The 26,322-nt window shown below is 38.2% G+C and overlaps 1 protein-coding gene and 1 long non-coding RNA gene across 4 annotated transcripts; one reads left to right on the top strand and one right to left on the bottom strand.

Annotated features, from left to right (window-relative positions):
• Positions 1-232: 232 nt before the first annotated feature.
• Positions 233-10,218, bottom strand: LOC125092812 (uncharacterized). Of its 3 annotated transcripts, XR_007125073.1 has the most exons (7): positions 9,969-10,218; positions 8,517-8,575; positions 7,902-7,979; positions 7,502-7,553; positions 6,664-6,892; positions 5,733-5,846; positions 4,983-5,365 (listed from the first exon to the last, which is right to left on the bottom strand). It is a non-coding gene; the product is annotated as an uncharacterized LOC125092812 (long non-coding RNA). The 3 variants fall into 3 exon arrangements; XR_007125071.1 differs by lacking the exons at positions 6,664-6,892; positions 7,502-7,553; positions 7,902-7,979; positions 8,517-8,575; positions 9,969-10,218 and adding exons at positions 233-1,007; positions 4,422-4,562 and having other exon boundaries at positions 5,212-5,365; positions 5,733-5,898; XR_007125072.1 differs by lacking the exons at positions 6,664-6,892; positions 7,502-7,553; positions 7,902-7,979; positions 8,517-8,575; positions 9,969-10,218 and adding exons at positions 233-901; positions 4,422-4,562 and having other exon boundaries at positions 5,212-5,365; positions 5,733-5,898.
• Positions 5,776-16,613, top strand: THAP1 (THAP domain containing 1). Its single transcript, XM_047717240.1, has 3 exons — positions 5,776-6,092; positions 9,217-9,412; positions 13,585-16,613. Exons 1-3 carry the CDS (start codon positions 6,022-6,024, stop codon positions 13,957-13,959), a joined length of 642 nt encoding a protein of 213 aa, XP_047573196.1. The 5' UTR covers positions 5,776-6,021; the 3' UTR covers positions 13,960-16,613.
• Positions 16,614-26,322: the final 9,709 nt, after the last annotated feature.

Raw genomic sequence — 26,322 nt, 5'->3', positions numbered from 1 at the left:
TTAGTTAGCTTGTTTTTTTCCAGTTTATCCAACAAGACAGTTTACCCTTTTTGAATAATTGACAGAACTTACCCTTTCAAGGGTTACATTTTCTTTTTTCCCCTTAAAATCTGTATTAATTTATTTCCTTAAAAAAATCTATTAATAAATTAGCTCTTGGCCTCTTTAAGACTTTGAAAAACATCAGACTTTTAACCAGCCTTCCTCAATTTACCCCTATTTATTCTCATTCCCTTAGATGGGCATATAAAGCTAAGAGATATTTTCATTTTTGACACTTTATGTAAGGGACCAAATGAAGAGATCAAATGAGCACGTAAACATTTTTCCTGTTTTGTAAAAGAAAGGCAATTTTGCCTATCTTGTATAGCCCTTGTTTGCGTAGTAAACTATTAAAGTAGAATAAACACCAGGGATTTAAAAAATTTTTTTTATTTAAATTCAATTTAACAGATAGTATATTAATGGTTTTGGGCATAGAATTTAGTGATTCATCAGTTGCATATGACACCCAGTGCTCATTACATCAGGTGACCTCCTTAATGCCTGTCTCCCCAATTACCCTATCCTTCCACCCACCTCCCCTCCAGCAATCCTCAGTGTACTTACACCAGAGATTTTCTAAATCATCAGGATCAGATGATGAATTATCATAAAGTGAACGTAGTGTTTAACTCTCACCTCTGTCAAAAGACACATTACCACTATCCTGTAAGCCCCCTTTTGTTGCCTCTCTACCCCAAAGTAACTTCTTCTGACTTTTACTTACCTTTTTTACTCTTTAAAAAAATAGGATCCTATATTCGCTTTTGCGTGACTTCTTTGATATTAGGTAGGAACCATCCATATTGTTGTGGGTCACAGTTTAACTTTGATTGCTGTATAGTATTCCTTTGTATGACTATACCACAATGGACATTTGGATTGTTAAAAAGGCAGATTATCATCTTTGAAAGTAAATGTTCCTGGCAGTCACCCCTTGACAAGTAGAGAGTAGTTCTTTAAGCCTTATGAAATGTTGAGAAGAAACAGGCAAGGGAGAGAAGAAAAACAGACAATGAGTGTAAATTTGTCTAGAGAAAGTGGAAATTATTCTTCTATTAAGAAATTTCTATTCTAACTTAATTTCAGAGTAAGGAAACATTAGGATTATTTCAATAAATAATAAAAATGTAGATTTCACTTCCAAGTTACAGAGAGCTGGAAGAAAGAAAACAGAAAAAAGGGGAGTGAAGAAGAGAATTTCATTGAGGGAAACCCAACCAAATAATGAAATTGACTAGTTCCACTCTAAACGGATTAAAAATGATCAGAGACCTCAAAAGGGTGCTCTGCAGTGGTTGGTGTGATCCTTGCATGTTTCTTTAGTGGCTTGCATTACCAACCTCTGCACACTTTCATACATTCTTTCTCTTCCGACATTTCCCAGTCCTACACTCCCAGAGCTTATGACCCCACTTCATAAATTGCTCCCATCCTACAAGTCCTCTGTTTGGTGGGGGGTGTATATAGCTCTCTTCTTTTTTAAAGGCCATCTGCATTTCGGTAAAAGGTACCACCATCCCTCCATCTAAATGCTCAAGTCAGAAATTCAAGTACAAATCAACCTTAATACCTTGATTCCTCTCTCTTCCTCATTCTCACATCCATCTGTCAGCACCAAGCCTTGACATTTCTACCTCCAACTACTCTCATATCCTGGTCATTCCATCTCCACTGGCACTACCTTAGTCCAAATTACCACCCTGTATTACTTGCCTGCAGTGGCCTCTTAAATGGTCTGCAACTCACATGCACTGCTGCCCCTCTGATAAACTCTTCAGCTAATAGCCAAGAATTATGCTTAAAAATGTACATCTCTCCACTGCCTAAAAAGGTTCATTGGCTTCCTTCTGCATTTAAAATCACCTACTTCAACTTCACTTCATGTCCTTTTCCTCCTGGCTCCCTAGGTCTACACCCCAGCCTCCATTCAGTTGCCAGAAAATACGAAACTCACTACTGCTACAGGGCCTTAGTACACACTCCCTGTATGGAAAATGCTCCTCCTGGCCTCCCCATTTTCATTCTTTTATTACTAGATTTTTTTCCATTCTTTAGTCCTCAGCAAAATGTTCACGTCTCTGACGACCTAACTACCCAAACTAAAGTAAGTAAGTTAACCCTCCTCTAACCTCATTAACCCTTATAACATTCTAATGTATTCAGGCATCTCAGCACAATATTATTATTTTTTAAAGATCTTATTTATTTGACCGAGAGAGACACCGCAAGAGAGGGAATTCAAGCAGGAGGAGAGGGAGAAGCTTGCTTCCCGCTGAGCAGGGAGCCTGATGCTGGGCTTGATCCCAGGACCCTGGGATCATGACCTGAGCTGAAGGCAGATGGTTAACTGACTGAGCCACCCAGGCACCCAAGCACAATGTGATTTTATTCACATTTTTTTGTCTGTCTTCCCTCACTAGGATAAGCTCTGTGAAGAGAGGCACTGTTAATCTTGCTCACCAAGAGCAAGACCTAGCATAATGCCTTCCATCTACTCAATAAAAGTTAATAAAGAAATGGAAGGGGGAAAAGGGAGAGAAGAGAAGATCACTTCTTACTCCTTCATTGTTACCACGGAGGTATAAGCCATCATCTCTCACCTGCATTGTCACAGAAGCCTGCCTACCAGTCAGTCTCCCTGCCTCTAAGATGCCCCTGCTATCTATATTCAACACAGCAGAGTGATTGCTTTAAAACACTGGATCACTACTCTGCTTAAAGCATGTTGTCCATCTCAGAGTCAAAGTCAGAAGTCCTTATACTAGCTTACCAGTCCCTGCATGGCCTCATCCTGTTTACCCTGGCTATATATTTGTCATCTTCATCTCCCCGCCCAGCCCAGCTCAGTCTGCTCCAGCCACACAGGCCCCTTTACTGTTCTTTGTATAGGCTGGGGACACTGAGCCTCAGGAGTTTTGCCTTAGCCATTCCCTCTGCCTGCAAGGCTCTTCCCACAGATATCCTCCTGGCTAGCTCTTGCCCATTCCAAATCTTAGCTCGAGTCACTTCCTCTATTAGGCATATCCTAACCATTGTATTTAAAATTGCAATCCCCTCCAAACCACAGAGCTCTTTTCACCTTTTTTTTTTTTAAAGATTTTATTTATTTATTTGACAGAGATCACAAGTAGGCAGAGAGGCAGGCAGAGAGAGGGGGGAAGCAGGCTCCCCACTGAGCAGAGAGCCCCGTGTGAGGCTCGATCCCAGAACCCTGAGATCATGACCTGGGCCGAAGGCAGAGGCTTAACCCACTGAGCCACCCAGGCGCCCCCTCTTTTCACCTTTTAATATGACATATGGTCGTATGTTCTCTGTCTGCCTTCTCTAACCTCCACTAGAACATTAGCTCCATGAGGGCAGAAATTTTTTAATTTTTTATTAACATATAATGTATTATTAGCCCCAGGGGTACAGGTCTGTGAATTGCCAGGTTTACACACATCACAGCACTCACCATAGCACATACCTTCCCTAATGTCCATAACCCAATCACCCTCTCCCTACTCCCCGCCCCAACCCTCAGTTTGTTTTGTGACATTAAGAGTCTCTTATGGTTTGTCTCCCTCCCTATCCCATCTTGTTTCATTTTTTTCCTTCGCTACCCCCCAAACCCCCCACTTTGGTGGGCAGAAATCTTTGTCTTATTCACATGCATCCCAAGCCCCTAGAACCTAGGAAATGTTTAGTAAATATTTAGTAAATATTTGCTGAATCTATTAATGAGTAAAGAATTTCAGTGAACTCTTAGTTAAAATATACTTTTCAGTTCACAAGCAGTTATCACATTCTGATCCTTACTGACAGCAAACCACGAAGGAATTTACTGCCTGTCTATCCCTAGAAATGCTAATAAAATAAATTATTTTAGTATTTGGTAAAGGGATAGGGCTCTGAAATTATTTTAGGCACAAGGTTTCTGGGCCCAGTTGATTTAACAGACATTTTCTAGATACTTAATTTATGCCAGACACTGCAAGCTGATGGGGTTACAAGGCTAAGACAAAGTCCTCCTCCTCAACAGGATCTTAGTTCATGAAGTGAGACAAGGACACATATTACAGTATGGTTCAAGATCATATAGAGAGGTTAAGTGCAAGTTTTCAATGGAGCAAGAGAGATGCCCAAGTTGGGCAGCTTAAGAAAAAGAGGATAAGGAAAGCTTGTTAGGAAACATAACCACTGAGGTCACATTGTGAAGGTGGAGAGGCCAGAGAAAGGCATTTTAAGCTAAGGGAAAACAGCCTATTTACGTAAGCCAGGAGAATGCCTGTCCTATGTAAAATAGAATACTAGGAAAGAGTTAAGTTAAAGACAAGTGGGTGGAGATGATGGTGAAAAAGTAGAGGTAGCTGGTCCTCAAGGACTTTATGACTCACCATTAGAAGTCTGGATTTTATCCAGTAGAGGAGGTAGCTTCTGAATGATGTGAACAGGTGTATGACAATTACTTAATATGGAGGAAAGACTGGAGAGGCAAAACTGGAGATGGTCAGGGGTTGTTGCCTTCGTCTGAGGGCCTGATCACGAACAATTAAAAGAGAGATGGAGGGGGGCACCTGGGTGGCTCAGTGGTTAAGCCTCTGCCTTCGGCTCAGGTCATGATCTCAGGGTCCTGGGATCGAGTCCCATATCGGGCTTTCCCCTCTGCAGGGAGCCTGCTTCCTCCTCTCTCTCTCTCTCTCTCTGCTTGCCTCTCTGCCCGCTTGTGATCTCTCTCTGTCAAATAAATAAAATCTTAAAAAAAAAAAAAGAGAGAGAGAGAGAGAGATGGAGGGGGGTGGGTTTACTAAGTATTTACTTATGCTATACAATTAACCTGGCCATCAAACACATGTAGAGGGTGAGAAAGAAAACTAAGGTTTCCGGTTTAAGCAAATGAATAGATAATTCACGGATGATAATCCGAAGGCAGGAAAATTTACATAAGAAATAGAAGATTTAGGAAATCATAGCATTTTATTTAATTCAAGCAGCAGGGTGTTTAGAGTCAGAGGAGGGCAGAGGATGGAACCCTGGGGAAACATCAGGATTTAAGGGGGGTTGGGGCGGGGGGGGGGGGGGGGAGGAGAGTGTATCAGGAAAAGTGTAATAGAGCCATGGAGTTTGTCAACAGCCTGCTATCCAGATTTCCAGGCTCTGATCTACACAGAGGGGAGGGGCACGCACCAGGAGGCAGATGGTGGGAAAACAGCCGCAGCAATTCATGATTTCCAACAGCACGTGCAGAACACTACAGCGATGCGAGCCTTCAGAAAGGACTGGGTGTCTTCTTTCATTGCCAGAATTCTGGCGCCTGAGCTCTCAAGAGTCTTTGTTATAGCTGCAGCGACAGGTAATGGGATGAAAACTGGCGATGTGGGAAAGGGATCCACGAAGTTTCACTGATAAATCATAAACCATCCGTGGCTGTCCTTTTAAATCAATGGGAAGATTACCCAACGACCTCAGCTTTAACACCTGTCCTCCTTCAGGCTACCAGACCCAAAGACCGCGCTGCTCTCCACCCTAAACCGTCCCGGATAAATTAACACAAGGAAGTCACACAGGTTGCTGAGCCTTACCCTACACTCACGCCCGGTCCCCTCCCCTCGCCTCTCCTCCCAAACACCCCTTCCGGAAGCTCGAGGCCCCACCTACTTCCGCAACGTCCGGCCTTAGCCAATGGGCTGCTTCCCAAGGAACGTTACCTCTGACCTCGGGGCTAATCAGAGACAGTGAGACAGACTCCTCGCGAGAGGTGAGGTTGAAGCTGCCTCCGCCATCTTGGAGATGGGAGACGGGCGATGGCTGTGGTCCTTCCGCTAATGCAAACAACAAAACGGGTACAATAGTCAACCCTAGTGAGCTTATCATCACTCTGACTGTTGACCAAAGCTACAGAAGAAGCGAGGGCGTCAAAGCCCAGCGCGGCGACATTGATAGCAGCTTCGCCTGCCTGCTGGAGCGGTCGAAGTGAAGTGGCTGAAGACCGAAAGGATGGTGCAGTCCTGTTCCGCCTACGGCTGCAAGAACCGATATGATAAGGACAAGCCCGTTTCTTTCCACAAGTAGGTACCCTGCGCGTCTCGCGGGGCTGGCCCCAGCTCGGGCTGGGGGCGCGCGGCCGGTTAGGCTCGGGGGCGGAGCCAGGCGCGTGTCCGCGCGAGACCTAATGGGAGGGGCGGGGAAGGGGCGGAGGCAGGGGCGGGGCACAATCGGGCTCTCCTCCCTGTCTCTCCGGCCGCGCGCGGTGGGCGTGCCCGCCCCCGGGTTGGCGCTCGCGCCCCACCGCCCAGGGCTGCGCGTTCTTGGCGCGCGTCGCCGCGATGACCGTTTCTCGCGCTCGAGGGTCGGAACCCGTGCGCGAGGTTCGCTGGTGGCCTCGGGTTTTGCGTGTTCGCGATGTCCGACAACCCCCGCGCGCGCCGTGAGGTTCTCAAAGCCGGGAGGCACCTGGATCTCGCCCTGGGGTAGTAGAGAAGCCAGGTGGCAACGGCGCCTTGGAAGTGAGTTTGGAATCGAGGCAAAGACCTTTAAAATGACGAAGCCACTTTTTGCCATCCTTGCTGTGGATGGGAGACATTGGTTTCGGGCCAGGATTTCAGGGAGGACGTGCTTACCCAATTTCTAGGAACTAACCTTTAAGGACCTCCAAGTGTAGAGAAGCTCCTGGTCCGGCCCAGATGAACACTTGCCGTTTTCCGCGCTCGGCAGCGATAACGTGGACAATAACGACACCGGCCGAAGTCCGGTGTCCTGATAGGACTCAGGGTGACCTGTCACGGGCGCCTGGGGGAAGCCTTGGGAAAAGCACCTGCCCCACGACTTCCAGGTCTGTTTCATCCAGAAAGTGCTGCAGTTAAGAGTCCTGGAGGGAGACATGTTCTCTTGAAAATGGGAAAAGAAAACTGCAAAATGAAAACAACTTAATGATCATCGGATGTCTGCAAAACGGGACACGGCGGCGTTTTCATTCAGCCAAATGCAGTATTTGCAGATTTTTCTGCATTTCCATTAACTTGTTCTGCAAGAATTCCCAGCTGTAAATAGATGTCAGCTAAGAAATGAACCGCCCCTGGTAAATTATAGCAATTATTCATAGGTAAATAATTACCAGGGCAAAACTTAAATATTTCTTCAGTTCTCTTGGTGAGGTCGTTTGTGTTTAACAGGGGATGTAGATGCCCTTGATGTTTGATTTGAGAAGAACCCAATAGAAACGAGTGCCTTACAACGTAGGTCTTGAGTATTAATTGATGTCCCACCACCACCACCCCCTGCCCTTAAACTTACTTCAGGATCTACTGGTATTACTTATTTAATTTACTGGAGTTTCTTAAAGCTGATGAGTTCCAGTTCTTTGAAAGTGTAGAAATCGATCAGAAGATGGTGACACAGTTGCATACAGTCTGCTCCCCACAAACCCCGTTTCTAATGATATCTCAGAAAGAATCTAAAAATGTGGAAAACCTCTCACCGGTACTGGAAACCAAGGCTGGCATTCACACATCAGAAATAGTTTCTGCTGGCTGTTAAATGAATCACAGGAAGAGCTGGTCTGCCTCTCATTCTTAGCTATAAAGAACCGTTTTGGGGGGACTAGATAGGAAACATCTTGACAGACCTCCATAAACAGCCTGAGCATTTTGTAGTGCTTGAGACAGGAGGTGCGAGGAGCTGAATTTTACCAGTGATTGCTACGACAGTTTGTATTTCTGGAGGCCATTTCCAGCAGGGATCTTCTAGGGGTACTTTTACCTGTACTAGTTTCTACATGGTGGCCCTGTGGTAGCAGCGGTTCTGGGCAAAGGAAAGAACTGTCCCAAAGATTTGGTTAGTTCTTCATGCTAGCAGAGTTAGGCTCCAGCATGCCTTACATGGAAGAGAAACTGGAACAGGGGGTTCAGACATCCTTTGGCTTCTTTCCAGTCTCCCCAGTTCACTAAATACTTGACCTGGAAAAGTAAAATCACAATAAATTTAAACTTTTCCCAAGCCCCCTTATCTGCGCCTTCCAGATGGACATATTCCAGTTGATTTTGAGGTAAATTAAGAAAAGTAATATTCTTATGCTGGAATTAAAAATAAATTGGAAGACTAAAATAAATAAACATCTTAAAAATTAAAAAATAAATAAGAACTTCCCAAACCTGGGGAGAGACTTGGACATCCCAGTTCATGAAACTAATAGACCACTCCCTTTCAATTCCAGTCTTCTCCAGACATATTATATAAACAAATAAATGAGTGAAATTTTAAATTTATCATTGGTTATCATTTGATTAATTCATATTTGTCAGACTGATCCTAAGAGAACTAGAACCTTCTTTTTTGCAATATGTAGATATAAACATGCAATTTTGTTTTCATTGGTCAAAAAAAAAAATCAGTAGAGATTCACCCTTTCGTAAGTATTTTACCTGAAACTCTTAGTGTCTTTGACATAAAAAGTTAAACATTAATAATTGAGATAGAGGAGATACACCACTTACCTTTGTATGTTTAGATGTGTGTGTAATACCAACCTGTATCAGTTAGTGAAAGTTATTTACTGTAATAGAGGAAGACAAGCAATATTACTGCGTATGTCCCTTGACTTCCCACCTCCTTTTCCTACTGCATGCATCTGTCTGCATGGCTGACTTTTAATATGTATATTTTTACATTTCGTAAATTTTTAATCAGCCTGTCCTGTTTAAATTGTATACATCGTTGTATCTGACATTCTTGTAACTAACTACTCTGTGATCAAAAGTTTCCTATAACAAATACTGCTTTTTATTTTTTTTTTTAATTTTTATTTAAACTCGAACTAGCTAACATACAGTGCAATATTGGTTTCAGGAGTAAAATTCAGTGTTTCATCCAACACCCCCAAATACTGCTTTTAAAAAAAACAAAAACAAAAAAAACTCCACGTGGAGAGGCCCAACTTACGTCACACAGCAGTGGGTGGTCACTTTATTTAAAGGATCTTTCAAACAAGTACATTCTTAATTAAGGTGAATAAAGGTACAATCAAAAACTGTCAAAAAAAAAAAAAAGATAGCAGCCCTAGGGTTTTAATCAGATGTCCCTTAGCTTGTTAACACCAGTATAAGATAGGTCTTTCCTAATCAGGAAAGTCTGGATGTGCTTTTTTTTTTTCCTTTTAAAAGAAGGTCAGAGAACTGAATTATGTCTTCTTCTTAGGTTTCCTCTTACTCGACCCGGTCTTTGCAAAAAATGGGAGGCTGCTGTCCGAAGGAAAAACTTTAAGCCCACCAAGTATAGCAGTATCTGTTCAGAACACTTTACCCCGGACTGCTTTAAGAGGGAGTGCAACAACAAGTTGCTCAAAGAGAATGCTGTACCCACGATATTTCTCTGTACTGAGCCACATGATAAGGTAACGTGTGTTTTAAAATACTGGGCTATTTATAAAATTAATGTTTTTATTGTGGAAAATTCAGAGTAGTGTTAATAAATCTTACTGGAAGCCATCACTTGTAAGATAACCACTGTTAACCATGATATACTTTTTAAAAATACAAAGTACAGTTTATTTAAGTTAAACATCTTTACATCAAGAAAGTCAATCTAGCTTTGTAATTTACCTTAAGGTCACTCTCTACCTCTACATGTATGTTGATAAGTTTTGGGTTTTCTTTATCAGGGACCATTCAGTTTCAAATATTTCCCCCTCAGTTTTTGTTTTTTGTTTTTTTTTTTTTAAGATTTTATTTATTTATTTGACAGAGAGAAAGAGAGATCACAAGTAGGCAGAGAGGCAGGCAGAGAGAGAGAAGGGGAAGCAGGCTCCCCTCTGAGCAGAGAGCTTGATGTGGGGCTCAATCCCAGGAACCTGAGCCTGTCCTGAGCCGAAGGCAGAGGCTTAATCCACTGAACCACCCAGGCGCCCCCCACCCTCAGTTTTAAGTGCTTGGTATTTCATTAAATCTTACCAGTTCTCTTTCTTGCATCCCATTTCTACTTCAGGTGTAAAAGTATACTTAAAACTTAAACTGTTTTCTCATTTTAGAATGTTCCTATTTCAAGGCTTCATAAAAAAAAGTCTAATATTCCTTCTTTTTAATCGAAGTATAGCTGACACATAATGGTGTTACATTAGTTTCAGGTGTACAACATTAGACAAATCTACCTATTAGGCTGTGCTTACCACACTATAGCTACCATCTGTCACCATATAAGGCAATTAGAACACCGCTGACCATATTCTCTATGCTGTACCTTTCATCCTTTGTCTTGTTCATTCCATAACTGGAAACCTGTACCTCCCTCTGCCCATTTTTTCCATCCCCTCGACCCCCCATCTTCTCCCCTCAGGCAATCATCACTTTGTTCTCTGTATTTATGGGTCTGTTTCTGCTTTTTTGTTTTTCAGTTGTTTTGTTTTTTAGATTTCACATATAAGTGAAATCACATGGTATTTATTTGTCTTTCTCTGGCTTTCTTCACTTAGCCTGATACCCTCTAGGTCCATGCCTGTTGTCACAAAATGGCAAGAGCTCATTATTTTTTATAGCTGAGTAATATTCGTGTGTGTATGTGTGTGTATGTATATATGTATGTATAGATATATATGTATACCCTCTACACACACAAACACACAGAACATCTCTATGCATTCATCTGTTAATGGATGCTTAGGTTGCTTTCATATCTGGGCTATTATAAATAATACAGTCAACATAGGGTTGCATATATCTTTTCAAATTAGTGTTTTCATTTTCTTTGGGTAAATACCCAGTAGTGGAATTACTGGATCATATGGTAATTCTATTCTTAAGTTTTTGAGAAACGTCCATATTGGTTTCCACAGTCGCTGGACCAACTTGCATTCTCCCAACAGTGCAAGAGGGTTCCCTTTTTTCCATAACCTCACCAACACTTGTTATTTCTTGTCTTTTTGATACTAGTCACTCTGACAGATATAAGGTGATAACTCATTGCGGTTTTGATTTTCATTTCCTTGATGATTAGTGATGTTGAGCATCTTTTCATGTTTGTTGGCCATGTGTAGGTCTTTGGGATAATGGAGTGCTTCTCCGTCTGGGCCACCCAGGCGCCCCACACTAGTTGCATTTGTTGATGGTTTCCTGCCCTATGCAAAAGCTTTTTATTTTTGTGTAGTCACTATTGTTTATTTTGCTTCTGTTTTCCTTGCCGAAGGAGTCACATCTAGAAAAATGTTGCTAAAGCTGATCTCAAAGAAATTACTGCCTGTGTTTTCTTCTAGGATTTTTATGGTTTCAGGTCTCACATTTAAGTCTTTAATCTGTTTTTAACTTAGTTTTGTGTGTGGTATATAAAAAGTGGTCCAGTTTCATTCTTTTTCATCTAACTGTACTTTCTCCAGCACCATTTATTGTAGAGTCTGTCTTTTCCCTATTATATATTCTTAACTCTTTTGTTGTAGATTAACTAACTGCAAGGGTTTATTTTGGGGCTCTGTTCTGTTCCACTGATCTATGTTTCTGTTTTTGTGCCAGCTTTGATTCTGCAGCTTTGTAGTATATCTTGAAAACTAGGATTGTGATATATCCAGATTTATTCTTCTCATGCAAGTGTGCTTTGGTTATTTGGGGTCTCTTGTGGTTCCATACAAATGTTAAGACTATTTTTTTCTAGTTCTTTGAAAAATGCTGTTGGTATTTTTTTTTTTTTTTAAGATTTATTTATTTGACAGAGAGAGATCACAAGTAGACGGAGAGGCAGGCAGAAAGAGAGAGAGAGGGAAGCAGGCTTCTTGCTGAGCAGAGAGCCCGATGTGGGACTCAATCCCAGGACCCTGAGATCATGACCTGAGCCAAAGGCAGCGGCTTAACCCACTGAGCCACCCAGGCGCCCTGCTGTTGGTATTTTCATGGATTGCACTGAGTCTGTAGATTGCTTTGGGTAGTATGGACATTTTAACAATGTTAATTCTTGGGACACCTGGGTGGCTCAGTCAGTGAAGTGGCTGCCTTTGGCTCAGGTCATGATCCCAGGGTCCTGGAATTGAGTCCCACGTTGGACTCCCTTGGTTGACATGAAGGCTGCTTTGCCCTCTGCCTGCCACTCCCCCTGCTTGTGCCCCCTCTCTGTCAAACAAATAGTTTAAATCTCTAAAACAAACAAATAAATAATGTTAATTCTTCCAATCCATGATAATGTTATATATCTTTTCATTTATTTGTGTCATCTTCAATTTGTTTCATCATTGTTCTACAGTTTTCAGAGTTTAGGTCTTTCACCTTGGTTAAATTTATTCCTAGGTGTTTCATTCTATTTGGTGCAATTATAAATGGATTTGTTTTCTTAATTTCTTTTACTGCTACTTCATTATTAGTGTATAGAAACACAACTGATTTCCATATATTAATTTTGTATCCTGCAACTTCACTGGATTCACTTACTACCTCTAGTAGTTTTTTGTTGGTGTCTTTTGGGTTTTCTATATATAGTATCATGTCATCTGCAAATAGTGATAATTTTACTTCTTCCTTACCAATTTGGATGCCTTTTATTTATTTTTCTTTTCTGATTGCTATGGCTAGTACTTCCAGTACTATGTTGAATGAAAGTGGTAAGAGTGGACATCTTGTCTTGTTTCTTTTTCTTTCCTTTTTTTAAAGATTTTATTTATTTGACAGAAAGAGATCACAATTAGGCAGAGAGGCAGGAAGAGAGAGAGGAAGGGAAGCAGGCTCCCTGCTGAGCAGAGAGCCTGATGTGGGGCTCGATCCCAGGACCCTGGGATCATGACCTGAGCCGAAGGTAGAGGCTTTAACGCACTGAGCCACCCAAGTGCCCCTCTTGTCTTGTTTCTGATCTTAGAGGAGAGGCTCTCAGTTTTTCACCACTGAGTGTGATGTTAGCTGTGGATTTTTCATATATAACCTTGATTATTTTGAGGTATGTTCCCTCTAAGGCAACTTTGTTGAGACTTTTTATCATGAATGGGTATTGAGTTTTGTCAAATGCTTTTTCTGTAATTACTGAGATGGTCATATGATTTTATCATTTGTTTTGTTAATGTAGTGTTTCACATTGACTTATGAATATTGAACCATCCTTGCATCCCTGGAATAAATCCCACTTGATCATGGTGAATGATCCTTTTACCGTATTGTCAAATATGCTCATATTTATTTTTGCATCTATGTTCAACAGGGATATTGGCCTGTAGTTCTTTGTTGTTGTTGTTTTTGATACCAGGGTAATGCTGGCCTTACAGAATGTATTTAGAAGTCCTTTCTCTTCTGTTTTTTTGGAGTATTTTGAGGAGAATAGGTATTAACTGTTTAGATATTTGGTAGAATTTACCATCTGGTACTGGACTCTTGTCTTTGGGAGTTTTTTGATTACCTTTTCAATTTCATCACTAATGATGGATCTATTCATATTTTCTATTTCTTCCTGATTTGTTCTTGGAAGATTGTATGTTTCTGTAAATTTAACCTTTTCTTCTAGGTAATCCAGTTTGTAAAAATGTCATTCTTAAATTCCACAGGTGGATTCTTTTAAACTGTTATTTGTAGTTACTAAACTTGAACATACTCTGCATTGTTGTTGTAGAAGGAAGATCTTCTGGAGCCACAAGAACAGCTTCCCCCGCCTCCTTTAACACCTCCCATTTCCCAGGTGGATGCTACTATTGGATTACTAATGCCTCCTCTTCAGACCCCTGATAATCTCTCAGTTTTCTGTGACCACAACTATACTGTGGAGGATACAATGCACCAGAGAAAAAGGATTCATCAGCTAGAACAACAAGTTGAAAAACTCCGAAAGAAGCTCAAGACTGCACAGCAGCGATGCAGAAGACAAGAACGACAGCTTGAAAAATTAAAGGAGGTTGTTCACTTCCAGAAAGAGAAGGACGACATATCAGAGAGAGGTTACGTGATTTTGCCGAATGACTACTTTGAAATAGTTGAAGTGCCAGCATAGAAAAATGATGTTTGTATTGGTTTTTAATGGGGCAACACCACACACCCTCTTCTAGCCTATAAGGAGTTTCATCTGAAAAAAATAACACTTGAGTACTTGTATAAAAACATTCAGAATATTTTTTTAAAAAAATAAATTAGATATATACTATAAAATTGTAAATTTTTTGTTTGTAATTTCAGGGTTTTTACATTTTAACAAAATATCTTAAAAGTTGTAAACTAACCTCAGAACTCCAATGTAACTTGGTTTCAAATTGAGGAGTTTTGTTTGGGTATTTATAGAAATGTAAAAATGAAAAGTAAAGTGATTGTGAACAGTATAGCAAGGACAATTTAAGTTTAAAATTTAAAATTAATGCAGGTTATTAAAAGAATGTAGTTACATTGTAAGTCAGAAGTATAGGTCAGATCACGAGATGTAACTTCTCAGAATATATATATTCTTACTCACATATTCTTATTTGTAAAGTCAGAAGATTTGTTTATCTTTATTAATCACTTGTCAAAGATAAATTGACAAGTTAATGCTTAAAAAAATGAATTGGTTGTCTTCAGAGCAGGAATTGAAGAGTCATTCTATACCTAGTCAATATGAGTAAATAAGTATGAAATTTTAAAAGTGGGTCCATCTTTCTTTCCCCACTAATTTTTAAATTAGAAGCATATCTCCAGTGGAAGAGATGTTCTTCAATAAAGTAGGCATTGTTATGAATAAAGTAATAAAGATGGGGGCCTGATCCATAGTATGCCTTTTTCTTTCATTATCCCCAACATTAAGGAGCTTCTAGTTCCCAACTGTTGTTAGATATAACAATCTGTACCCAAATCTCTAACGAAAGTGTTGTGTCAGTAGAGTTTGATTTGTACCATAATATGACCAATTGATTTTGGTCACATCTTCATGTAAAAAAGGATTTCTTCACTTTTAACACAAGTTAGAAATTATATCCCATTTACTTAAATGAGTGATTTGTATTCCAGAGCAATCTACTATGTACTGCTTATGTTACTGAATGTTAAAATTTAAACACTGAAGTTTCTGTTCAAACTATGAGTTGTATTCTGACTTTGTGAGAAGTTTTAGTTACACATTTGAAATGAAAATATGTTCTGAGTAAACAGATGCTGCCTTAGGAATTATCTACTTAGATTTAGAATAATTGTTCCAATTTACAATTAATTTATATTTCAAAGTACGCTGAGATAGTTGAAGAGTAAGAGACCTTTTAAGGCAGTATTAAAAATATGAAACAATGACATTCAAAAGTGTCTTTCGTAGCTATGGTTTTCAATGTGACTTACTGCTATGATGCCAGTGGATAATACCTTGATTTTTTATGAACCAGTATTCAAAAATAGAAAGTTATAATTAAGAGATTACTTGAAGTTGTATGTTCTGATAACATATAGAACTAACTTTATGGAATCAGAGGATGTTTTCTAGTTATTCATGGATCTCATCAGTATTTTGGAAACCCACAAAGTAGTTTGGTTTTATATTTCATCTGTCTAGCAATTCCTGGAGGATATGAGTAAACATCTTGCAAAGCATATATCTTATTGTTGTCTACATGAAAGGAAATGTGTGTGTGTATGTGTGTTTGTGTCCCCAAAACCAAGAATCCAACACTGAATTGTAAAAGTGGCAATCCTAATTACTTAGCATCTTAACATTATGATTTAACCTGGAGTTTCTTTTCATAACAAACATAAATCTCTGGAGAGAACTGAACAAGCAGCATGTATGCCAGCTGTTTGCATTTAAATAAATTACCATAGTTTAGCATAGGGAGTTTGAGGTATAGCTGGTTATTTCTGAATGCGAGATGTAACATTTGGTGAATGTTTTAAAAATTCATTTTGTCTACTGTACTGTTTATTATCTTGCCAAGTAAAGGAAATAGGTCCTATTCAAGCATGATGAAACTCAGTCTGAAACAAATGGACACAGTCTCAATCTGGAACAAATGGGGGGCAGACTCATGCGAACTGCAGCATATTCTGAAAGATGACATTTATTTTAAGCACATACAGTAACATACTAAAATTTCCATTTATGTGTGATGATGTAATCTGGCAATAATGGTGAGAAGAAATAACTTTCTTGATAAAACTGTTAGGAGAACTATAAAATCATAGAATTTTAGAATTAGAAGGGACTTACAAATGACTGAACACTAGCCTAACTTCCAAAGCCTGCAGAAATCTGTTTGTAAAATATCCGTGACAAGTGGTCATCTGTTCTCTGTTTACTGTTTACATTTAAGCAGTTGTTCTCAGATTCTTTAAAATGGGTTTCTGGATTAGGATGGAATTAGTTGCCATTCTTTTTATTCTTGGTTATAGTGAAAATATAAACTTCACTTTGAACTGCTGCATAGTTTGAACTGTCAAATTCTGAGTTAAAGAAGTTTTAAAATTTTGTAAAATAATTTAAATGTCTAGTAACTGTATATCTGTTATGTGAACTAAAAATAATTGTCATTGCAGTAAAGAAACAGTGCTGTTTTAAAATTATTAGCAAAACTTTTTACCTGTAAGTCCCAAGTACATGAGATCTTTTTTTTTTCTCTTAACTATAATTTGTGTAATTCCTTTGTTAGAAGTGTAACAGAAATGGCAAAAACAAATGAAAGTTTCACTTGATATGGATTTTTTGGTTCAAATAATATTCTCTGATCATCTCTTGCTATTAAAAATATTATGCACATATACTCAACACCCATGGCTTTTGTAAAGTCAGTAGTAAGCAACATTAAACAAGATACTTAAAAGGCCATATGATCTGTAAAAAGAAAACTCCCATTTATGTTCTAGAATTTTTAAAAGACAGCCATCCATGAATAGCATTTAAAGGAAAAAGAAGATTTATAAACCTGTTTGATTATTACTCTTACTGATATTAGCAACCATGTGAATTGGATAACCAATGAATGAAGAGCATTGCTCTTGTGATGGTAACTGGTGTTTCTGGGCATTATGATTTTATATTGTGTATTAAAATTAATCCTCAATATGAAAGAAGAATATCAAAAAGCAAACAGTGATTTACAAATAAGCAAAAAAAGCAGTTATAATTATTGTACTTAAAATAATGGAAAAGTTTGCTCTTATAATTCCATGTCTTGATATCTTTTTTACCTTGGATGTGTTTTATTTTACTGAGATTTTTTTCTGAATGATAAATTTTTTTAAACTCAAAAGATCTATTGAGAATTTTTATTCTTTTCTAAATTCATAATATTTGGGTTTTGAGATCATCAAAATTTCATTTTTAAAATATCCTAAGGGATATGAATATACGTCCTTTGTTTTATTTTTGGTGAGGCAAACTGTACAATATTAGCAACAAATAGATGACTTCTGGAATGGCAACATGTTCACCCTAACTATGATGATTGGTCAAAAAAGTTTTTTCAAACAACAATTTAAGGTCTCTGCAAATTGTCTTAAGGTCTTACAGCAAAAGAAGAAACATTCAAGAAAATCTAAATCTCTAGAAGAACATTAAGAGCTTGGCTTTTTTTTTTCCCATGCAGATAGTGCTCTCGGAAACATAGTGAACATTCCTAAAACCCACCGGACTTTCTGCAAGAAGTGTGGCAAAGACCAACCCCACAAAGTGACACAGTATAAGAAAGGCAAAGATTTTATGTCCAGGGAAAGTGGCATTATGACAGGAAGCAGAGGGGCTGTGGTGGGCAGACTAAGCCGATTTTCTGGGAAAAGGCTAAAACTACAAAGAAGATTGTGCTGAAGCTTGAATTTATTGACCCCAATTGCAGACCTAAGAATGCTGTCTCTTAAGAGATGCAAGCATTTTGAACTGGGAGGAGATAAGAGAAAGGGCCAACGGATCCAGTTCTATCCATATTTTGTTATATTATGAAGACAATAAAATCTTGAGGTGATGTTCACTTCAAAAACACACGCACATTAACAGCCTGATGGCATTTACACCATGACTTATTCTTGCCTTAAACCATCACCACTGCCACCACCCCACACACAGCTCAGTGCTACAGAAACCATTCTGAGTAGATATGTCCAAGAAGACATATCCTCTCCTCCCCACTCACGTCCTGTGGTATCTCCCAAGGAGGGGAGGCAGCCAGTATTTCTCATACCCCTAGGCTTGTGTTACAAAGGCTGTTCTGCAGGCAAGTGCAGCAAAACGTCAGGACTCCCTCCACGCAGCTCCCACTCAGGGTGGAGGCTTTACCCCGGGTGCAGCAGGCCAAGAGTACCAGGACTCTGATCACCCTTTTCCTAGATGCTCATAAGGTGAAGTTTCCATGCCAGGAGAGGCAAACTAAGAAGACCAGAAGCTACCATCCCAATTGAGTTCTGATCATAAGGTAGGCATACCAACTCTAGAGAAACAGATCTGTAACACCCCTCCCTATAGAGGAGTGATAGACCCCCCCCCCCCCCACTCCAGGGGAGAGGAAGCCATAAGAACAGAGAACACTGAAGCTTTCCCCAAAGGAACTGATTTTAGCTGGAAGAGTGTGGGGAAGTTCAGGACTAAGGGAACTCTCAAGGACAATGGAAAATTTCATGGTAAAAAATGAAAAGGGAGCTGGTAGTTCCACCAGAGAACACATTCGGTTATTTTTAAGCTAGGTAGTTTACCAGAGAGAACAGAGAAAAAGGTAAAAAGAGCCTTTTTTTTTTTCTAAAGATTTTATTTATTTTTTTCACAGAGAGAAACCACAAGTAGGCAGAGAGGCAAGCAGAGAGAGAGAGGAGGAGGAAGCAGGCTCCCTGCAGAGCAGAGAGCCCGACACGGGGCTCAATCCCAGGACCCTGAGATCATGACCTGAGCTGAAGGCAGAGGCTTAACCCACTGAGCCACCCAGGCGCCCCAAAAAGAGCCTTTCTTAAGGCTCTTTTGAGGGTCATAACAAGCCTCAAAGACCTTAACTTCAAAAATTTCTGCAAAAAGGCCCAGATCTAATTGGATCAGACTACAGAACAATTTAAGCACTAGTACATCATCAAAACAAAGAGCAATCCATTGCCATGGAGCTAATACCTGAGTTTGACACCAGCAAAGGCAGATAGGTTAACAAAGAAATCAGGAAAACAGAGAAAGGCTTTTTAGAAGCTCTGTCACCCCAGGTGACTATGTGCATGCCCAAGGCTGCACCTTCTAAGAAATGAAATCAGAGACTTCATTCACAGTGAATGGGAAACTAACTTCACTAAGTTAGTCAAGTAATTAAAAACAGCAACAACAAAAACCAACAAGCACAATTGAGAAGGGCTAGATGTCAGAATTAACAAAGACTTAAAAGCAATTATTATAAATAAGCTAAATAAATGTTAGTTCCAATGAACTAATGGAAACCATGCTTAAAGGGAGAAATGAAAATATCTCATCAAAAATTTAAAAAGGTACAAATTTTACAAAGGATACGAAATTTTACAAAAGATATTCTGAAGGTATAAAGCACAATAATTAAAACAAAAAATTCACTAGAGAAGCTCAATGGTTACTTGAACTTGCAGAAGAAATATCAGCGAACTTGAAGATAGATCACGCAATTTGAAAAACAGAGAACAAAGAAAGAAGAAAATGAATAGATTCAGAGAAACAAAATACCCCTAACATGTGAATATAGGCATAATGGAAGTACCAGAAGAAAGGAGGGTGAAATAGAAATGATGGGGAGAGAGAGAGAGGAACAGAAAAATATTTGGAGAGGGGTGCCTGATTGACTTTTGATTTTAGAGTTAATAGTTCAAACCCCACCTTTGGTGTAGAGATTACTAAAAAAATAAACTTAAAAAAATATTTGAAGAAATAATGGGTGAAAATCCCACACATTTGATGAAAAACACTAATCTACAAATTCAAGACACCCAACAAATACTAAGATAAACAGAGATCCACACCCAGATGCATCATAGTAAAAAATGATTAAAATCAAATAGAAAAATAACATTATATGCAAGGGAACCCTAATAAGATTGATTTCTTACCAGAAAAAAATGAAGACCAGGAGGCAGTGGGATGACATTCAAAGTGCTGAAAGAAAAACCTGTTAACTGGGATGCCTGAGTGTCTCAGTTGGTTAAGCGTCTGCCTTTGGCTCAGGTCATGATCTCAGGTCCTGGGATTGAGTCCCACATCAGGCTCCCTGCTCAGTGGGAAGACTGCTTCTCCCTTTCCCTCTGCCTGCCATTTTCCCTTGCTTGTGCTCTCTCTGTCTCTGTCAAATAAATAAAGTATTAAAAAAAAAAAAACCATTAACCAAGAATGCTATATGTAGTAAAACCATTAAAAAATGAAGGTGAAGGTTTTCAGGAAGATAGTGCAGTAGGAAACACCGGGAATCTGTCTCCCCACTTAGGCAACAATGGCCTTGATGTAATCTATCTATTGAAATGGGCTTGCAACTTCTAGAAGAAGGCTTTGATGGTACACTGTGGTTAATATCAGTCAATTTCAACTATTAGCTCAGTGATAAGCACCCATTTGCCACCTGCAGCCCCATGACAGGCAGTGGAGGAGTGGTAGGAGAAGTGTATATGCAGGTGGTGGGAGCTATGGTGACCAATACAGATCCTGTCCTCCAAATATGAAAGATCTGTGTTCTAAAAGATGACTGCTATTTTGATCATAAAGGTGAAGACAGAGGTGTTGTGTGCCTTCTCTTCCCTAATTCTTTTTTTCTTTCTCCTCTTTTGGAAACCAGGCAAGACTAGGACTAGAGCATTCAAACCATCCATACATACAGGGAAAATAGAAAGTCATTGTGCATACCCAGGGAATAATGAAATCTTGGAGAAGACCTGAGAAGATGTTAAGTTTACACTTTATGCTGACACTTGGAAGATTCTTAGTAGATAGCCTAAAACAATAAGAAACAAAATAAAACCCAGCAAACCCTGGGGAGGGGAGAGAATCAGATTTCTAGTTACCACATCATTAGATTCAAATGTCCGATTTTCAGCCAAAGAATCATAAGGCATACTTAAAAAAAGGAACGTATGGCCCATTCAAAGGAAAAAATAAATCCAAAGGAACTATCCCTTAGGAAGATCAGTTGGCAGACCTACTAGACAAATTTAGTATTAAAACAACTTTAATAAAGATGCTCAAGAAGTAAAGGAACACATGGAGAAAGTCAAGAGAATGATGTATGAACAAAATGATAGTATCAATAGAGATAGAAAACCTGAAAATGAATTAAAAAGAAATTCCAGGAACCCCTGGGGCTGAATTGGTTAAGCCTCTGACTCTTGATCTTAGCTCAAGTCTTGATCTCAGGATCATGAGTTCAAGCCTAATGTTGGGCTCAAGATGGAGCCTGCTTTAAAAAAGAGAGAGAGAGAGAGAGAGAGAGAGAGAAATTCTCGAGCTGAAAAGTACAATAACAGAAATGAGAATTTTTAAAAAAGAGTTTATTTACTTATTTGACAGACAGAGATCACAAGTAGGCAAAGAAGCAGGTGGGGGGGGCAGACTCCCCGCTGAGCAGAGAGCCTGATGTGGGGCTCTATCCCAGGACTCTGGGATCATGACCTGAGCTGAAGGCAGAGGCTTTAACCCACTGAGCCACCCAGGTGCCTCCAGAAATGAGAATTTCACTAGAGGGGTTAAAAGGCAGATTTGATCAGACAAAAGAGTCAGCAAACATGAAACTAGGACAACTGAAATAGGTGAATCTGACCAAGAGAAAAAAAAAGTTTACAGAAAAGTGAACAGAATCTAAGAGACTTGTGGGACACAAATTAGTAGACCAATATATGTATTGTGGGAGTCCCAGAAAGAGAAAAGAAAGAGAAGGGTCAGAGAGAATATTTGAGGATTCAGTGGTTGAAAATTCCCCAAGTTTGATGTAAGTCATGAATATAAATACCAAGAAAGTGAACAAACTCCTAATAGGACAAACTCAAAAAGACTCATAATAAGACACATTATCATCAAACTGTCAAGCAACAAAGAGAATACTGAAAGCAACAAAAGAGACATGACTCATCACCTACAAGGAATCCTCAGTAAGTTATCAACAAACTTCTCATGTGAAGCTTTAGTGGTCAGAAGGTTAGAAGGCCACTGATATATTCAAAGTGCTAAAAACAAAAACAAAACACCTGTAAACCAAGAATCCTATATCTACCAAATTATCTTTCAAAGTGAGAGAGAAATTATGACATTCCCAGATAAACAAAAGCTGAGGGAATTCATTACAGCTAGTTTGACCTGCAAGAAATGCTAAAGGGAGCTCTGCAGGTTGAAATAAAAGGAAACACCAACTTGAAGCAATATGAAGAAATAAAGATCTCAGTAAAGGTAAAAACAAGGGCTACTGCTCTTGTAACCATGGTTTGTAACTCCACCTTTTGTTTTCTACATCATTGCCTAAATATTAAAAAAACAGTTATTAGTTTAAAAGGTGGTATTATGGTAACTTTCATTTGTAATACCACATTTTGTTTTCTACATAATTTAAAGGACTAATACATTAACAAAAAATTATTAGTTTATGTTTTTGGACACAAGTGTAATTTTGTGGCATCAGTAACTGAAAGGGATAGGAATAAAGCAGAAAAGGAGCAAAGTTTTTGTATGTCACTGAATTTAAAATAGTATAAATTCAAATTATAGTGTTATAACTTTAGGATGTAAAATGTAATCCCCATGGTAACCACAAAGAAAATAGTTATAGAATATACACAGAAAGAAAGAGAAGGGAATTTAAATGTTTCACTATAAAAAGAACTCAATTAAGCACAAAAGACAGTAGTACAGGAAATAAACAAAAAAGCTATAAACTGTATTGAAATTAAGTAGCTAAATGACAGAAGTAAGTCCCTCCTTATCAGTAATTACTTAAATGTAAATGGAATAACTCTAATCAAAAGACAGAGGTTGGCAGAATGGATTAAGAAAAAAATGATCTCACTATATGATGTCTCTAAGAGACTCACTTTAGATACAAAGACACAAATAGATTATACATGAAAGGATGGGGAAAAGGTTCTCAATGCAAACAGTAACCGAAAGAAGGCAGGGATGGCTATCTGACAAAATATGCTTTAGATTAAAAAAAGTTTACGAGACAAAAAAGGATATTTTGTCTTAATAAAAGGTTCAATACAGTAATAAGACACAACAATTATAAAAACTCATTTACCTAATAAAAGACCATGAAAATACATAAAGAAAAATTTGGCACAATTGAAGGGAGAAATAGTTCTACAAAAATGAAGATAAAGTAAAAAGATTCTCAGATAAACAAAAACTGAATCTGTTGCGAGCCAACCCACCCTAAAATAAACACTAGAGGAAGTTTTTCAGACTGAAAGCAAGTGACACTCAATAGTAACTTGAATAATAATAAAAAAAAGATTGCCAATAAAGGTAATTGTGTAACTATAAAAGACAGTATAACTACATTTTTTTACTCTTAATTAACTTAAAAGCAATTACATAAATCTATGTGTGTAATTGTTAGCCTATAACATAGACAAATGTAATCTATTTTACAGTAACAAGTGGGTGGGGAGAAAAGCTCTACTGAAGTAAGGAACTAACACCAGATGGTAATTTGAATCTGAGAGAAGACATGTTGAGAAATAAAAATGATAAATAAAAGGTTAATAAACTATAAACATATACTTACTCTCCTTTTTTTCCCTCAGCTTTTTTTTGAAGATCTATATATACATTGTAGTAATTATAAAAATGTATTGTTGGGTTTATCACATATATAAATGAAATATGTATAATAATTATAATAGACAAATGGGAGGAGAGGTAATAGAGGTACCTAGAAGTAATGCTTCTGTATCTCCCTGGAATTAAGTTGGTACAGCTCTGAAGTAAATTATTATAAATTAAGATAAATATGGTAAGCCCTATAGCAACCACTAAGAAAATAACTCCAAAATGTAGAAGGAAGAATCATTAAAGGAATTAAAATGTTAAACTAGAAATGTTCACTTCATGCAAAATAAAGCAATAAAGGAGGAATAGAGAAAAAAGACATGAGCAATATAGAAAACAAAAATCAAAACACCAGATATAAATCCAGCTACATCAATAATAGCATATAATGTGAATAGATTAAACAATCCGATCACAAAGCAAAGATTGTCAAACTGGATAAGAAAAGTAAGCTCCAACCATGTGTTGTTTACAAGAAACACAGTTTACCTTAAAGATAAAAAGAGGTTGAAAGTAAAAAGATGGAAATGACATACGAGACAAATAGCAACCCCAACAGAGCTGCAGTGTCTATGTTAATATCAGACAAAACAGACTTTAAAGGGAAAAAAATTACTAGATGTGGAAGGATATATGGTAATGATAAAAGATCAATCCCTCAGAAAGAGAACTATTATAAATACATATGCACCTAACAACAGAGCCCTAAAACACATGAAGTGAAAAATGAAAGAAATTGAGAGATAGACAATGCAACAATAATAGCTGGAGACTTTAATACTCCATCTTCAATAATCAGAAAAATTAAGTAGCTAATTGATAAGAATATGGAAGATTTTAACAACACTATAAATAAATTAAACCTAACAGACCTCTATAAAACACTGCACCCAACCACTGCAGAGTATATACTCTCTTCAAATCACACAGAACAGATGCTGGGCCTTAAAAAAACAAAGTTTCAATAAGTTTTGAAGTATTGAAATCATACAACGTATATTCTCTGACCACGATGGAATTAAATTAGAAATCAATAACAGAAAGAAATTTGATAAGTAGAAAGAAATTTAAGAATGTAAAAATTACAAAACACATCCTTATGCAACCAGTGGAACAAAGGAGAAATTAAAAAACACTTTGTGATAGATAAAAATAAACACAAAGACCAATACTTACGGAATGTGGCCCAAGCCAGGCTTAGAGGGAAATTTATAACCTATGTTTAAAAAAAAGAAGCAAGATTGCAACTCAACAACTAATTGCAACTAATCTTCCTCCTAAAGACATTGGAAAAAGAACAAGCTAAACCTAAAGTATGCAGGAGGAAGAAAATAATAAATATTAAGGTAGAAATTAATAAAATAAAGAATAGAAAAACGATAGAGAAAGTCAAAGAAACTAAAAATTCATTGTATGGGAAAATCAAAAGGAACAAACTTTAGCTAGACTAACAAACAATAAGTAAATGCCAATATGAAAGACTTCTTAAAGGCATTTCACAGAAATGGAAACACATCTGACTGATAAATACAAAATATATTTTTTTAAGATTTTATTTATTTGACAGAGAGAGAGAGATCACAAGTAGGCAGAGAGGTAGAGGCAGACAGAGGGAGAGGAAGGGAAGCAGGCTCCCTGCTGAGCAGAGATCCCGATGTGGGGCTCGATCCCAAGAGCCTGAGATCATGACCCGAGCCAAACGCAGAGGCTTTAACCCACTGAGCCACCCAGCCGCCCCAAATACAAAATATTTTGTATTTTGTCTGATATATACAAAAATGTTTAATCCCAGGGTGGTTGGGTTATGGACATTGGGGAGGGTATATGCTATGATGAGTGCTGTGAAATGTGTAAGCCTGATGATTCACAGACCCGTACCCCTGGCGCAAATAACACATTATATGTTAATAAAAATAATTTTTTTTAAATAATTTAAAAAATGTTTAATCCCATCAATAATTAGAGAAATTAAAATAGAGACCATAATGAGATATATAATTTCATACTTGCTTGATAGTTAAGAATTCAGAAGTGAAAAAGTAGAAATAAACTTAAATCTGTTAGGGACACCTGGGCGGCTCAGTTGGTTAAGCGTCTACCTTCAGCTCAGGTCATGATCCCAGGGTCCTGGGATTGAGTCCCACATTGGGCTCCTTGCTCAGGGGGAAGCCTGCTTCTCCCTCTGCCAGCTGTTCCCTCTACTTGTGCTCTCTCTCTCTCTGATAAATAAATAAATAAAATCTTTAAAAAAACAATAGAATAAAATAAAAAATAAAACAAATCTGTTAAATGAATGAATATATTAACTGAACAGCAATCTGAATCATGTCTCATAAGAAACAAAAATACAGAATTCATTCATTAAAATCTCATTCAATTATTATTATATTTTAACCTAGCATTTTAGTCATAATGTATACATGTGGCTCATGAATGAACAAACATAAAATTAAGCATACTGAGGCAACACAGCTTCCATTCTATTCTTTTTCTGTTGAACACAAGATCAACTTTGATGCTCAGCAACTGAAATGTCATATATTGTTTTCAAATATCCTTCTCAGTTTTTAACCAACGAAACAACCCAGGTACCCCATTATCTTCTCTATTTTTAATAAATTTACATAAAATCATTTGCTTATTGTATAGTTCCCAAACAAGGCCAAAAATTAAATGTAT

This window comes from Lutra lutra, chromosome 2 (genome assembly GCF_902655055.1).
Source record: "Lutra lutra chromosome 2, mLutLut1.2, whole genome shotgun sequence".
Lineage (NCBI taxonomy): Eukaryota > Metazoa > Chordata > Mammalia > Carnivora > Mustelidae > Lutra > Lutra lutra.
Note: the sequence above shows the minus strand (reverse complement) of the source record. Positions and strands in the feature narration are given on the sequence as shown.